Source organism: Cyrtonyx montezumae, unplaced genomic scaffold (assembly GCF_038088225.1).
Source record: "Cyrtonyx montezumae isolate F1298 unplaced genomic scaffold, pur_monq_1.0 scaffold_3, whole genome shotgun sequence".
NCBI classification, from domain to species: domain Eukaryota; kingdom Metazoa; phylum Chordata; class Aves; order Galliformes; family Odontophoridae; genus Cyrtonyx; species Cyrtonyx montezumae.
The window spans coordinates 137,767,079-137,781,468 of NW_027072034.1; the positions used below are offsets into that span (position 1 = coordinate 137,767,079).

The 14,390-nt window shown below is 42.7% G+C and overlaps 1 protein-coding gene across 1 annotated transcript in view; it reads right to left on the minus strand.

Annotated features, from left to right (window-relative positions):
• LOC136051474 (ankyrin repeat domain-containing protein 26-like) overlaps window positions 1-14,390 on the minus strand; it is a 50,477-nt gene that overhangs the window by 35,705 nt on the left and 382 nt on the right. The window contains 4 exon segments of the mRNA XM_065740913.1: window positions 4,703-4,840; window positions 5,254-5,360; window positions 5,476-5,649; window positions 5,890-6,004. Coding sequence (XP_065596985.1) covers window positions 4,703-4,840; window positions 5,254-5,360; window positions 5,476-5,649; window positions 5,890-6,004 — 534 coding nt within the window.

Consider the following 14,390-nt stretch of genomic DNA (forward strand, 5'->3'; position numbering starts at 1 on the left):
CTTTTTTCTCCCTCATGGATGATATTAAACATACCACTTTTAAGGAGCATTTTTAATTTGTTGTAGTTAAAAACAAATAAATAGGTCATTTGGAATTTTTTTTTTCAGATGTTGGTATTTCTTGTAGTGGCTCTTCATTCTCTCAGCATGTTCTCCTTAGGTCATCTGGAGCTTTCTCTGGGTACCATCAAGTAATGGCTATTTCTATTTTTGTCTGCATGAGGTGATTCCGTTCTGATATCCGGTACAAGTGTTGCATAAGCATTGGCATTTGGGTTAGTCTGCTAAAGACTCACCTTTCATTTGACATAACTCAACACAGTTGGATAATTTAGCTCGCAGTCCTTGCAGCTCTGAGGTACAAAATGGCAGTCTAAAGCTCTCCTGTTTTTATTTTCCCCTTATTAAATCATCGTGTGTATTTTGTTTACCAAAGAGTAGCAATAGCACTATAGACCTGTTGGACTGATACCAGTGTGCTGCACATTGTCTGGTGACTTACTACACCTGCTTTGCAGCTGATGTGCTTAGAAGCTGGGAAAGCTTCCCAGGCACAGTGTATGTTTCTGCATTGCTAGCTCCAGGGCTATGAAGAGAGCTGGGTGGTTGCATGCATCTTTCAGGTAGAGACTGTAGCAGCTTCAGCTCTGCCTGAGTGGAGAGCTGGAGTTGCAGTGCTGCTTTTGGTATTACACTTCTACTCCCCTGTGCAGCCAATGTGTATGCTTAGATGTAGTTTAGCTTTTCCCTGTCCAGTCTGAAGCTCTCACACTGTATTTCATGCACACAGTCTGTTAATCCTCCGGTGGATTAACAACTAGCTTTCTACTGAAAAGGCTGAAAGGATTTCTTTAGGTTTCCTCTAAGTGAGAAGCAAGGAATGATATTTTCACAACAGAAACAGGGATATGTAACACACTACCCTCGTATACTCAGAACCACATAGATTCATGAGATTATGCTGCAGTTTCAAACAGACTTATGTGTTGTTGTGAATGTAGGTACATCATAATTGGATTATTATTATTATTATTATTTTGCTTATATACATTTTAATTGATAACAAAATGAAATAAAACTTTCAACTATTTACTAATTATAAACTGTGAGAAAGTGAGGAATGTTGGCTGAAAACACCCAGCCCCTCAGCAACAACCAAACGTTAGTGCAATGTTTTCCCCATCTGGGTTGCAACCAGGGCACGAGGGGAAGTGTGGTGCTAACTCAGTTGATGGCAAATAGCATGGACTTTAGTACATTGGCTAAACACAATCCAGTAAACAGCAAAAAAGATGCAGCTGTGCTTTCCGTCTTGATAATGGAATTTGAGAATAGGTTTCAAGACTGCTGAAAAAAACATCAATAACTTCATTTCTTTGAAACTCCATTTGCAGTTGACATAAATATATTACTTGTGAATTTTCAAATGGAATGTATAGAGTTGCAACTAAAACCATGATCGTGTCTCTCTAGCAGACTTTGATAAGCCCCATCTTACCAGTGAGAAATACCCCTGCCTTACTCATGTCACTGCTCTTGGCAGTACGTACACTTGTGAACAAGGGTGAAGCACGGGAAGAGTAACACTTCATCACAACTCTCTGTTGAACACCTTGAGTGCTCACTGAGAACGGCAGTCGCTGCCATCAAACCAGCCTGATGCAGTCCTTTCACAGAAACAAGGTCATGTATCCCACTGGTTTTGTGGTTTTGTTGCTCTTTTTTTGGTGTGTTTTAAAAGCAAACATTAAAAATGCAGTTTTGTGATTTTATATACATTACCTATATTATATATTTAATGAGTGTTGCTCCTGAAGTAATGCCTCCTATGTTATTCTTTTGGCCCATGATGTCAGAGGTGGGTGTTGATGGTATAGCAGTAGGTGTTGAACCTCCTCACCAATATTCCACTGCATTTTATTGCTGTGTGACAGATGGCAGCAGAGGGACAGTCTGACAAAATGGCATTTGTCATGGAAGTGCGTATGAAGAAAAGGTGTTTTCATCTGTTACCCGTCCAGGAAATAGTCCCATGTGTTGATGCCCCTCTTCAGTCATCCAAGCTGACTGTAAGGCAGCTACCAAGTCCTCCAGGCAACCATGAATTTGTATAAGCACAAAAAGAAGGATAACATCATGCTGCAATTTTTCTTCCCATAGTTCACACCTCACTGCTGCTCTTGCCAGTATCAGTTCAGAACAGGGCTTGCAGTCATCTCTTACTTCCCTAGACAAAAAACACGAACGATTTCCTTCACATAGGGCTCAGATTAAAGCATACCTTTATACCAATTGTAACCACTGTATTAGGGAGAATGAGGCACTTCAAGTCCGTGCTGTGCAGAGTTCTACAAACTTGATAAATACCACTAATGAGGAGGAAAGTCTGAAGTGCAGTCTGAGTTCTTCAATATCACTACTGGTCTAAAACAGAACATACACCAGCATGTTAATGTAAACCCTTACCTTCTATTTTTAACAGTGACTTGCCATAGGATCATGGGAAAACTCTTAAAATCACAAAGCTGGGGAATGGGCCGGCAGGATTTTCAGAGCAGCCTATGGGCAGCACAGCTCGGGAGCTCAGCTTTCCTAGGTTCTCCAGGAAAATCTCATCCTGTATTTTCCCCACAGAATTACTTAACTAGGCTCAGGAGCTTGCAAAAACCAGAGGTTCTTAACTAACTTACTGAGGCAAAGGCTTGCAGGTTGCTCAAAGCAGCTTCAGTCATTTTGCTTTATTGCTGAACTGTGGCTTCCAATCTGTCACCTTCAGCCTGGAGCCTGAAACAGAAATACATGAAGGGAAATTGAAAACTTCCACTTTCAAAACCTCACGTTTCTTCATTGCATTTTGATCTATTAGAATTCATAAGCAGCCTTTTAAGAGGAACGCGTGCGCATTTCTCCCAGTATGAACAAAGCAGCTTCTTAATGAGTAGCCCTCCTAATCACAGGTGCCTGGTTAATAAAATAAGGAAACCCACTTCCATGTTACTCAATCTACCCTGCCAAAATGATGCCCGGGGTACTGCAACAACCTGAGCTTAGGTCTCCACCGTTACCTTAAGCTGCTCACAGGGGCAGAAACTGAAAGCAGCAGTCCCGTTCCTTGCCAGCCCGACCATCACAGCTCAGTGCACGCTGAAGCATCCTGAGCTATAGAAAAGCCCCATAGAGAGGATCAATTCCCCACACTGGTTTTCTGCAGCAGAGGACTGAGCACCACCCTCTGGGAATTAGGTGGAAACTTAGGGCAGATGCAGAGAAACCTCAGAGTCCATAGCTTTGATGTACTTGAGTTGTGTTGTGTAATTTGGTGCCTGTTTACATGAATTAATCCCCAGTATGCTTGCAGTCTTTCATGTGGACCAAGCTTAGCAGGAGGGTCGATTCACAGTCTCTTACAGGTATCCAAGGCAGGAGCTTGAGCTCCTCCTAGAATCAGGGATAAGGTCAATTCAGAAGTATCCATGGCTCATCCACCGTTAGGTTCATGTCAGCTTCAGAGCAGAAACTTGGAGGGACAGCAAAGTGTTTGTATGTCCCCACAAGAAGGCTGCTTCTAACACACTGCTTTGCTCCTCCAGCTTGTGGAGAGCACCAAGGCCTACTAGCAGTATGACATACCTTGAACAGCTGGCCTAGAGCATAAGTATTTCAAGGTTGCCTTGTTCAGAAGCATAAGGCACAGGCAGCAGAAGAGGGCAGCCAGCCCACAGGGAAAGAAGCCCAAAAGTAAGCAAGCCAAGATGTAAGCAAGCCAATGGGGAACCATGTGCATCCTTCACAGAAAGTGCCTCAGAATACTGAGGAGATTCAGACTCTTCCTCTTGCTCTCCTACTATTGCAGGAAGACCACCTAAAAAGAATGGACAAAGTGAGACACTTCAGTCTTTTACAGCAAGTTTGCCTAAATTTGTTGAGCCCTGTCATCAAAGTTTTGCCATGTTCTCTGTGGGGAAGTGCAGCTGCAAGGTTTGTTAAAAATTTGTGGTAGCTGGCTTTACAAGTTGTTTTTTACTTAACATTTTCTGTGCTTCTATCAAGATTATAATATATATAATATATTCAGTCAGGGTAACACAGTCTACTTATTACCTGACTGTAACATGCTAAAGTATTCCAGACATGACCATTCTTTACATGCACATCCATATCTATGAAGTTATTTACTTCTGCTTGGCACATTTTTGCAGTCCAGTTTTTACAAATACAACCACACTCTTAGGAACGAATGCCATGGGTTAAACGCTCACGCATAAAAGTAAGTAAAACTGCTCAGTAATTTAACAAAAGAAATAACAGCTAGATCTTTTCTGAAACAGAAGGTAGATGGTTACTGGGCAGGGGAAGTGGAGACAGTGATAGCAATGGTTCTGTTTGTAAACTCTTCTCAAAACTTTTCAGTTTTTCAAGTTCCATCTCAATAACTGTGGGCTACAGACACTTTAATAAAGAGTGAATACTAGGCAGATATGAGCTTAGCAACAAACACATGAAATCTTCTAGAGAATTTTGAGCAGAAGCCCTCTTCAACTTTCAAATCAACACCAGACACATGAACAGTACATGTCAGAAGATGTCCCTGAATACATCTTCAAGAGGGGTCTCAACACACAATTAAACCTTGGTCCTGTTATTACATAGGTCCAAATCCAACACCGATAACTGAAAACTTAGCAATAAATTTAAAGCTTACCTAGAATGTCCGTGAATAATAGCATAATCCTCAGCTGTCCATCCATTAGTGTCTTTATGGGAAAGATCAGCACCATAGCAAAGAAGAAGTTTTATCAACTTAAGCTCCCCACCAGCCGCAGCAGTCATAAGAGGGGTTCTGAAGCATCAAAAAGACAAAATATATAACTTTACTCAGACATTGTAATTATTTTAATCCCCATTTGCTCTCTTTCAAAGAAAAATAAAATCACTTTATGAACAGAAGAGCTTCTACATTGACAACGCTTGAGTACAAGCTATGTGACAATCTGAAAAACCCTCTAGGGCATAAATGCAATGCTGCTGGCACGACAGCACTTTCCTGCCACAGTGGCTACTGCAACTTTTCTTGCAGTTCTCAATGCAGAAAACATGCAGTAATGCATGACACCAGCTTTCAGACCTGCTTTCACCAGTCACTCAGGGAACTTCTCTGTGTGCCTTTCTGCTTCAACACTCAATCCCATACTTCTCATCAGTCCAACTTGAAGACAATTTAGGTGACCCACAGAGTTTAGATCACCTCCTCACCTTTCACCTTCATCTCGAGCATGAACATCAGCTCCTTTTTTAAGGAGGAGCTCTACCATCTCTTCATGATGTTCAGAGACAGCGAGAATAAGGGGAGTACATCCCTCCTGAGAGGACAGAAATAACTCAAGTTAAAAATCAAAAGAAACAAACGAAGAAGCTTCAATAAAAATCCTGATGCAACTTTTTGAAAGATCTTCCCTACCAAATCTCAAAATGTACCTTATTCTTAGCATCAATATGGGCACTGTGCTCAATTAACATCCTTGCTAGAGATGTGTTAGGAGCTACAGCAGCCAGGTGAAGGACAGTGTTGCCGCTAGCATCGGCCAGGTTTGGATCAGCACCGTGCTCCAGCAGGACTGTCGCACATTTTTCTTGCTGGCACTGTACTGCCTGGAAACAACACACACAAAAAAAGGCAAAATTTCCAGCAGTCATATTTCACCGTGTCACGACTACTACAACTTCTCAATCCTGGAATATAAAATCATTTTCCAAGATGAGCTAGCCCACGCCAATTACAGCTTGCATGTTTCTAAGCAGACTTACATAAAGAATCTGGTAAGACATCCATCTTTTAAAACACAATCAATAATTCCTACTTGCATACGGAGCATAACATGTTCTACCTACCTTCATCAGCGGTGATCTGTTATCTGTGTCAGGAAGATTGAGCTTACAGTTGTTTTCTACTAGAAACGTAACGACATCCGCATGTCCATTTGCACAAGCAAGATGCAGTGCTGTCCTGAAAATTAAATGTGTAAATTGAAACTGGTAGCTAAATAAATCATTTCAGTCTGTGGTACACAAATAGGGCAAATTTAATTTCTCCATCCCAATCACCTCCCAAAATGTTAAACACAATAAAATTAAAAATCCCAAGCTCGTTCCATTACGAGTAACAGAAGTTGTACACCCAAAGCCTGAGGAGGGCTAGGAACAACCTTCCATAGCATCTGCTGAATGAGACAACATTTTCTCCACTGGAAAACTGAACTTTCACAAAGATTCCTGTGTCAAGGCACTGGCTGCTGCCTTTGACAGAAAGTTGCTTGTGGTACAGTAAGGGAGACTAAAGCTTGGGAATCTGAGAGCTGTGGTGGCATGTAAAATTCTAGGTTCTCCCAGGATCATTCACACACCAGACTCATACTCATCATAGATGCAGGAGATGGGTTTTATAGGAAAAATATTCATGCACTAGCTTGGTTATTACTGCAACCAGTTTGGTGCAAAAGTGTTCTACATCTGACAACTTCTGGCAGAGCAGATGGCAGAACACTGGTATCCTGACTAAAACAAATAATACCTGACCTTCCTGGTGCTTACAGCTATGATATAAATGGGATATCACAGAGGAAGTCCCCTTCTGAGAGGGAAAGCTGTGTTTCCAATACGCATGAGAAAATTAAACTTCTTTTCTTCAGGTTAAAGACAGAAAGAAAGGGGCTTTTTCAAACTGCTGAGGGTCTGACGACAACTACTCAGTGTGCTTGTATCCAAAGCTGCAGTCATCCGAACAGTACCTGCAGGAGTTTCACCGAATCACAGAACTGTAGGGGCTGGAAGAGACCTCTTTGAGTCCAACCCCCTGCCAAAGCAGCTCCCTAGCCTAGGTTGCACACGTGGGTGTCCAGGTGGGTTTTGAACGTCTCCAGAGAAGGAGACTCCACCGCCTCTCTGTGCAGCCTGTGCCAGTGCTCCGGCACTGCACTGCGAAGAATATCCCACACACATTTGCGCAGAACTTCCTATGCTTCAGTTTGTGGCCATTACCCCTATTCCTATCACCACACACTGCAGAGAAGAGTACAGCCTCATCCCTTTGCCTCCCATTCCTTAGATACTTATAGACATGGCTCAGATCCCTCCTGAATCTTCTTTTATGAAGGCTGAACAGATGCATTTTCCCCCCTAAAAACACAAGGCAAGGCAGCACAAACAGAAGGCACAGTTCCTCCTGCATGGGACACCTGCTCCAGCAGAGCAGCAGATGAGCTAGAAAGCAGTCAGCATCTTTCTCCCTCCAAGGTCACGTAAAATCCTGCAACTCGTCAAGAATTTATAGGGAGTATTTTTCTTTTTCACACAATCATTAAAGGTTGGAAAAGGCCTCCAAGATATCCAGTCCACCTGTCCACCTGCGCAGACTCAGTCGCGTCAGGAGCTGAGTGGATGTTTCTGTCCTTGTTTTGCTGCTTGGTTTTAAGATGCAACACCCCTACTATAGGTAGGGTTGCCACCCACCAGATCAGGTTTCCCAGGGTCCCATCAACCTGACCTGTAATGCCTCCAGGGGTGGAGCATCCTCAGCTTCTCCGGGCAGCCTGTTCCAGTACCTCACCACCCTCTGAGCAAAGAATTTCCACCTAACATCTAACCTAAATCTACCCTCTTTTAGTTTACAACCATTCCCCCTTGTTCAATCTCTACCGGAACACATAAAATGTCATTCATTCTCTGGCTTGTAAGCTCCCTTCAAGTACTTGAAGGATACAATGAGGTATAAAATTTTTCTTCTCCAGGCTGAACAAGCCCAGCTCCCTCAGCCTTTCTTCAGAGGAGAGATGTTCCAGACCTCTGATCAATTTTATGTCCCTCCTCTAGACCCAGTCCAACTGCTCTGGTATTTCCAGTGTTTTGGGCCCAAGGCTTGATGCCGTGTTCCACCTGGGGCCTCATGAGAGCAGTGTAGAGAATGATCTCTTTCCTCTCCCTGTTGGTCACTCCTCTTTTGAAGCAGCGTAAGTTGGACTTTTGGGCTGCAAGCACACAATTCTTGCTCATGTCCAGCTTTTTTGTCTATCAACATCCTCAAGTCCTTCTCTACAGGGCTGTTCCCAATGATTTCTTCTCCCTGTCTGCATACACATACCTCAGATTGCCCCATCCCGAATGCAGAACTAAGCACTTGACCTTGCTGAATGTCATTAGGTTCTTGTGGGACCACTTTTCTGTTTGCTTGGTTGGTCAGGCAGCAAAGGTCAGGTTTACAGATTGCCCTTGTTAGTTAAGGAAATAAATGATGTAGTCCATTCAAGTAGGCAAAAAAGATTGACTAACTAGGGAAGTTACTGAAAGCTACCAATTGGAAAGCCAGTCTGGAAGAAAACTCACATCCTTGTAGCTGTAGCAGGCAGGAAATACTTTTCCAGAAAGTATGTGTTTTCTCGTTGTGGTTGTTTGATCATAACTTTAGAGACTGTTGAAATAGTCTTTGTGAGTTTTGCATTATGAAGGAGGTTTAAATTTTATTCTTTAAAAACCAGCCCAGCTGGATAACTATTAATGACATCTAGGCACCTATCTATCTACCTATCATCTATCTATCTTTTTTTTTTTTTTTCTGGAAACCAAAGATTTGGAGGCATCAAGTGATTGCTAATTATTTAATTGTTTACTTACATACTTAATTACTTCATGAATTCAACTTGCTTTCATACAAATAGGTTCTCTTGCATGGTTATTCACTTTATATGACTGCTTATAGTTTCAAATTTGGCTAATACTTTCCTGAGGTACAAGTTTCTGTTTCCTTTTTTTTTTTTTAACTTGTATTCTGTGTCCTAGAGGAAACAGCAAAACCTGGAATTCACATGTAAGCTTTACATCTTTTTAATTAAGTGTTCCTACGAAGTTTGATAATGTTTCTTTAAATTTGCATTCTCTTGCCCAAATTACAGTTCTCATCCGATATTTTGGTCTTCCCCATTCTTCTAGGCAAAGAATGAAGTTGAAAAACTATTGACTACGCTATACAGTAAATCCTGACGTATTTAGCAAAAGGTAGCAGAAACTAATCAATAGAGTAGAAAAGAAAATATGTTTTGGGGGGCTAGTAAGCTATTGTTCGTGAATTAACAATGAATGGTGAATTTAGAAAGCCGAGATTTTTTTCTTGCCCTATACATCTTTATGAGCAAATGAGAGTTCTGACTGCTCAGGCATTTATTTATTAAAGGACAATGTACTCTGTATGTACTTCGATCCTGGAACTGTTCTTGTTAAAGAAAATCTATGCACTATCAAGCTTCCGATTATTTTAAATGAGTTTAATACTTCTAACACTATATAGAAAACAAACATAATTGAAATTCCAAAAAATAAATATTTTTATTATATTAAATATAATAAATGCATATTATTTTGGAAAGTTTTTTAGTCTTTTTAGCGTGTTCCTGTTGCTACCATACCATAAGACCTAGGATTTAGAGGAGAAAAATAATAAATAAGGTTTTAAATTATTGTATAATCACATGTGCCTGCTAAATCTGACAGATTTAGTTTGTTCCCCTAGAGTTAGCTCTTCTAAGTTTATGGCTCATATCAGCTACCGGGGCCAATGCAAACATGAGAAGAACGTTGTAGTTTCATGACTCAGGAAGGTTTCCAATTAAAATGTCTTAAGTATGACAAAAGCTTCCATTGTCTATGCCATCCACATACCAAGAGACCAGAGGATGTAAAATTTGAGATTAAGGTAATTTGTTTACGGAAATAAGTTAATAGTTTCACATGGTGAGTTTGTGAGCAGGCTTCATAAGAGACACTATTAAATGGTACAACTCTATTATAAAATCTCAGCCATAAAGTACAGAGCGAAAATAGTGCTGGATAAAAAACTGGCTGGATGGTTAGTCCCAAATGGTCACTGCTATTGGATATAAATCCAGTTGATGACTGGTTACAAGAGATGTTTCCCAGAAGTCTCTTTCTTGCTGGAGGGAAAAGTCCTCAGCAAAGAAGAACAATTCCCTTCTCAGGCTTGAAGGTGCTCTCAGTGAGTACTGAGTGCTGGTCTTAGGGTGTCACGTGGTTCCTCAGGGTACGTGGAGAGCCCTACCGAAATACAAAGGTGTCAGTTCACGGTGTTCTTGAAAGCTAGTTTTTCCTGCCAAGAGCTGAAATCAGAATGATAGATTAGCAAAATGATTTTACAAAAATGAGCAGGGCAGAGAAAGGTGATGCTGAGGATAAAAGGAAGTAACACTGAATTGGAGGTAATTGTCATAATCCGTTAGGTTTCCTGCGTTGCCTGACGTTGGTCACTTCCTCCTTTTGTTTATTTAAAAGACATCTTGGAGTTAAAGGACAAATCTGGGAAAGGATGTCTCCCATGAAGTGACTGAGCTGGCTTATAAAAAGGTGTGTTGAATTCATTTGGTGTGTATGGAGCAAAACAGTAGCTGTCTTTGTGGTCAAGGAGCACCTTCCCTACTTGCAATCCGTGTGTGGTGCCTCCATGTCCACGTACCTGCAACATTCTTCAAACATTCCATGGTGTATTGGCAGATTCCTGGGTTCAAAGAGCATGGATTCTGTTTTGAGGCCTCACTGCTGAGGGAGGCTTTCTGTCCAGCTCCTCGCTATCAACTATGGCCCGTTATCCTTAGGCCTTGGACTTTGTGCATTCTGTAAATAAAGTAACTAAGACGTGTATCAGACACACTGAGCTAGATCTGGAGATAGGACGGGTTGTGTGATGTACCTGGTACAATTCCATCAGCGTGCTGCTTTCCCAGTGAACATACCAGTTCTGTAGGTGTGAAAAGCCTCTGCTGGGTGAAGCTGTGCTCCACTGAGAGCTTTACTTTGCATGTTCACGTGGAAATGATCCTAAATACCCGGTGGGCATTCTCAGTGCCTTGCAGAAAGAGGGCTTAGGCAATTGCACAGCTGACAGTTGGTGTTTGTCGTGTTCCTTTAGGAATTAAATGGCAGTGACCGTGAAGGTGCTTCTCAGCACGGGAAAAGCCTTTCAGAAGAGACTGGGAAACTCCAGATATGAGTAATGCCTATTCCTGGAAACATTTGCCTGTTGTGCATCATTCAGGCTGTGGGTTTAAGGAGCCACAGTGCCAACCAAAGGAAGCGTGAGCCGAGGAGCCACACAGCAGTAGCTCTGCCTCCGTGTCAGACAGCAGTGTGTGCAACCTGTTTGCATCGTTTTCATTCCTGCTATCCAGTTGTGTGCATACAACCATGGGAAAATAAAAATGCATGAGCTTATTTTGAGTGGAAGAGGGTTCCTCAGTTTCAGTTGCTGTCACATCCATCAGCCTCAGCGGTCCCTTGCTTAAAGGCACACTTTGTGTACTGGGTATTCACAGGCAAAGCATCCATGAGAGCTGTATGTGTCAGAAGGCGGTATCTGTACGGACCAAGAGCTGAGGTAGGAGGAACTTACACTGGGTTTAGTTTAACTCCATGTGTCAGGAGGCAGTAGTAAGTCAGGTGTTTGCCTTGAAAATCCCGTACCTGCATGAGATACAAATTTTTTTTCAGTAATTTTTAAAGTAATGACAAAAATTAAAGGCCAACAGCATCCTGGCCTGTATTAGAAATAGTGTAGCCAGCAGGAGCAGGGAGGTGATCATCCCCCTGTACTCAGCTCTGGTACGGCCGCACCTCGAGTACTGTGTTCAGTTTTGGGCCCCTCACTACAAGAAGGACATTGAGGCCCTGGAGCGTGTTCAGAGAAGGGCAACAAAACTGGTGAGGGGTCTGGAGCACAAGTCTTATGAGGAGCGGCTGAGGGAGCTGGGATTGTTTAGTCTGGAGAAGAGGAGGCTCAGAGGAGACCTTATTGCACTCTACCACTTCCTGAAGGGAGGTTGTGGTGAGGAGGGGGTGGGCCTCTTCTCCCTGATAAATAATGACAGGACGAGAGGGAATGGCCACAAGTTGCGCCGGGGAAGATTTAGATTAGACCTGAGGAAACATTTTTTTTCTGAAAGAGTGGTCAGGCACTGGAATGGCCTGCCTAGGGAGGTGGTTGAGGCACCGTCCCTAGCGCTGTTCAAGAAGCGTTTAGATGAGGTGCTAAGGGATTTGATTTCGTAGTAGTTGGGTAGGGATAGTGATAGGAGGATGGTTGCACTAGATGATCTTGTAGGTCCTTTCCAACCTTATGAACCTATGAACCTATAAATGGTGATATTCCTTCCAGTAGTAGCATCTTCCCTGAAGAAAATCAAAGCTCCGTTGACGAAGGTAGTGAGCAAAGGTGAAAACAATAGCATTCAGACTTCTGCCAACAGCCACTTGCCTGCACTGCAAGCCTGACCTTATCCAGGCGGTGATATCTTCCTTCCTGGAGCTCGCAGCACGTTCCAGGAACTCAGGGACTTGTGCTGAACAACGTGTGGCTGCTGTTACTCTGACATCAGTAATGCTGCTCCTGAATGGCTGCCAAGAAGTGTCACTCCACACTGAACTCCTCGCCCGCCGCTTGCACTTTGACATAAACCCTGTTTGTTACTTCCCCCACCTCCTCCTCATTGTCATTTTGTTTTCTACTCTTGATTTATCTTTTCCTGACATCAGTGTACATTTTGCCAGTAGTGATGATTTCAGTGCATGACGTGGAAACTGCAATGGAAATTGTACAGGTGGGAAAAACAGAAACAGAAGTTCTGTATAATTTCAAACTTCAGCTCAGCTTATGATGCGGATAGAAACGTGCATGCAGATAAACACTGCAACGTTTCTGCTAACAAACCAACCAGAGATTCTGCGGGGTTATGGTGAGCTTCTGCACTGATGCAACGTGTGGATGACGTAATGTCCTCAGCAACAGGTGCCCAGAATTGCTTTAAAAGCAATATGAGGGCGAAAGACCAGCAAAAACGCGCACCTACATGTAGTTCCCATTTCTGTTTCTTGTAATTAAAATCTCTTCTAACCCACTGCAACACAAACACCATTTTATCTATCCTGCTGCTCTGACACACAGCCCATGGGAGCACTGTTCTGCAGCCAGGCACACTGCGGCGCTGAGCAGAAGCCAAGGAGGAAGTGATTATGGCTGAGGAGCTGATGCTGATTGAAAACGTGTGATGCTACGGAGGAAATGTCGCACGATGGAACCTCATTTAGTTTGGAACTGGATTTCAAATACACGGGCACACAAAGATATGAACAGTCAATAGGAGCGGGTCCTGCCTTGCTGCAAACAATCAGCTCATTAGTGCCAGAAGCACAGCGAATGATTCCCATGATTAAACCGCAAGTGCAAAGCATGCACTCATCAAATACACAGAAACTGCCTTCTTGCTTCTCACCATGTTTCTTCTACAGCTTGTTCCTCCTCATCCTGCATGCATGTCAGGTACACATGCACTCTTCACTTTTCACTTCACTCTTGTAATTAGTGATAGGATGAGAGGGAATGGCCTCAAGTTGCTCCAGGGGAAATTCAGACTGGATGTCAGGAAATACTTCTCTGAAAGAGTGGTCAGGCACTGGAATGGGCACTCGGTGAGGTGGTGGAGTCACCTACCCTGGAGGTATTTAAAGAACATGTAGACATTGTGTTGAGGAACATGGTTTAGTGAGAACTATCTGGTGGACGGTTGGACTAGATGATCTTGTAGGTCTTTTCCAACCTTGGTGATTCTATGATTCCATGATTAAGCTCAGGAGCTGGAAATGCTCAAGGGCTTTGAAAAGGCAGCTATATGATTCTTTCGATTCAAATTGTTAGGATGAGAGTGGAAACAGTCTTTCATGTGAAATGAAATAAAATGGTTGAAGGAGTCCACTACTGTTATGATTTAAGTGTTGTTTGTCATGTGGGTACAGGGGACAGCTTCCTGTTTTGTCCAGAGACTGTTTAACATCCCACATAGTTCACAACATTGGTCAAGTCATTTGAATTTTATGCTCCAACTTCCAACATTTATAAAAGTCTCTGTTGCGTTCTGCCATGGGCCTCCTGACCTTTAGTAACTGAGGAAGCCAGGAAGTTCTAAGATGACTCTTCTGCAGTACCAAGAAAGACTTGTTCAGTGAAGATAATCTGGGCATAAAGTACAGAAAAGGTGCAAGAGCCAATCGCAGCACTACAGGATTTGGAAGGGACCTCAAGAGATCCCTGAGTCCAAGCCCATTGCTAAAGCGGGTACCCTACAATGGATCACATGGGTAGGTGTACTTAGGGTCTTGAATGCTTCCATAGAAGGAGATTCTACAACCTCTCTGGGCAACCTGTTCCAGGACTCTTGTCACCCTTACCACAAAGATCTTCCACATGTTTTTACGGAGCTTTCTGTGTTCAAGTTTTAGACCATTGCTCTTTGTCTACAATCTCCTCACTGCACACAAAAGGGTGAGCCTGGCCTCATCCGTTT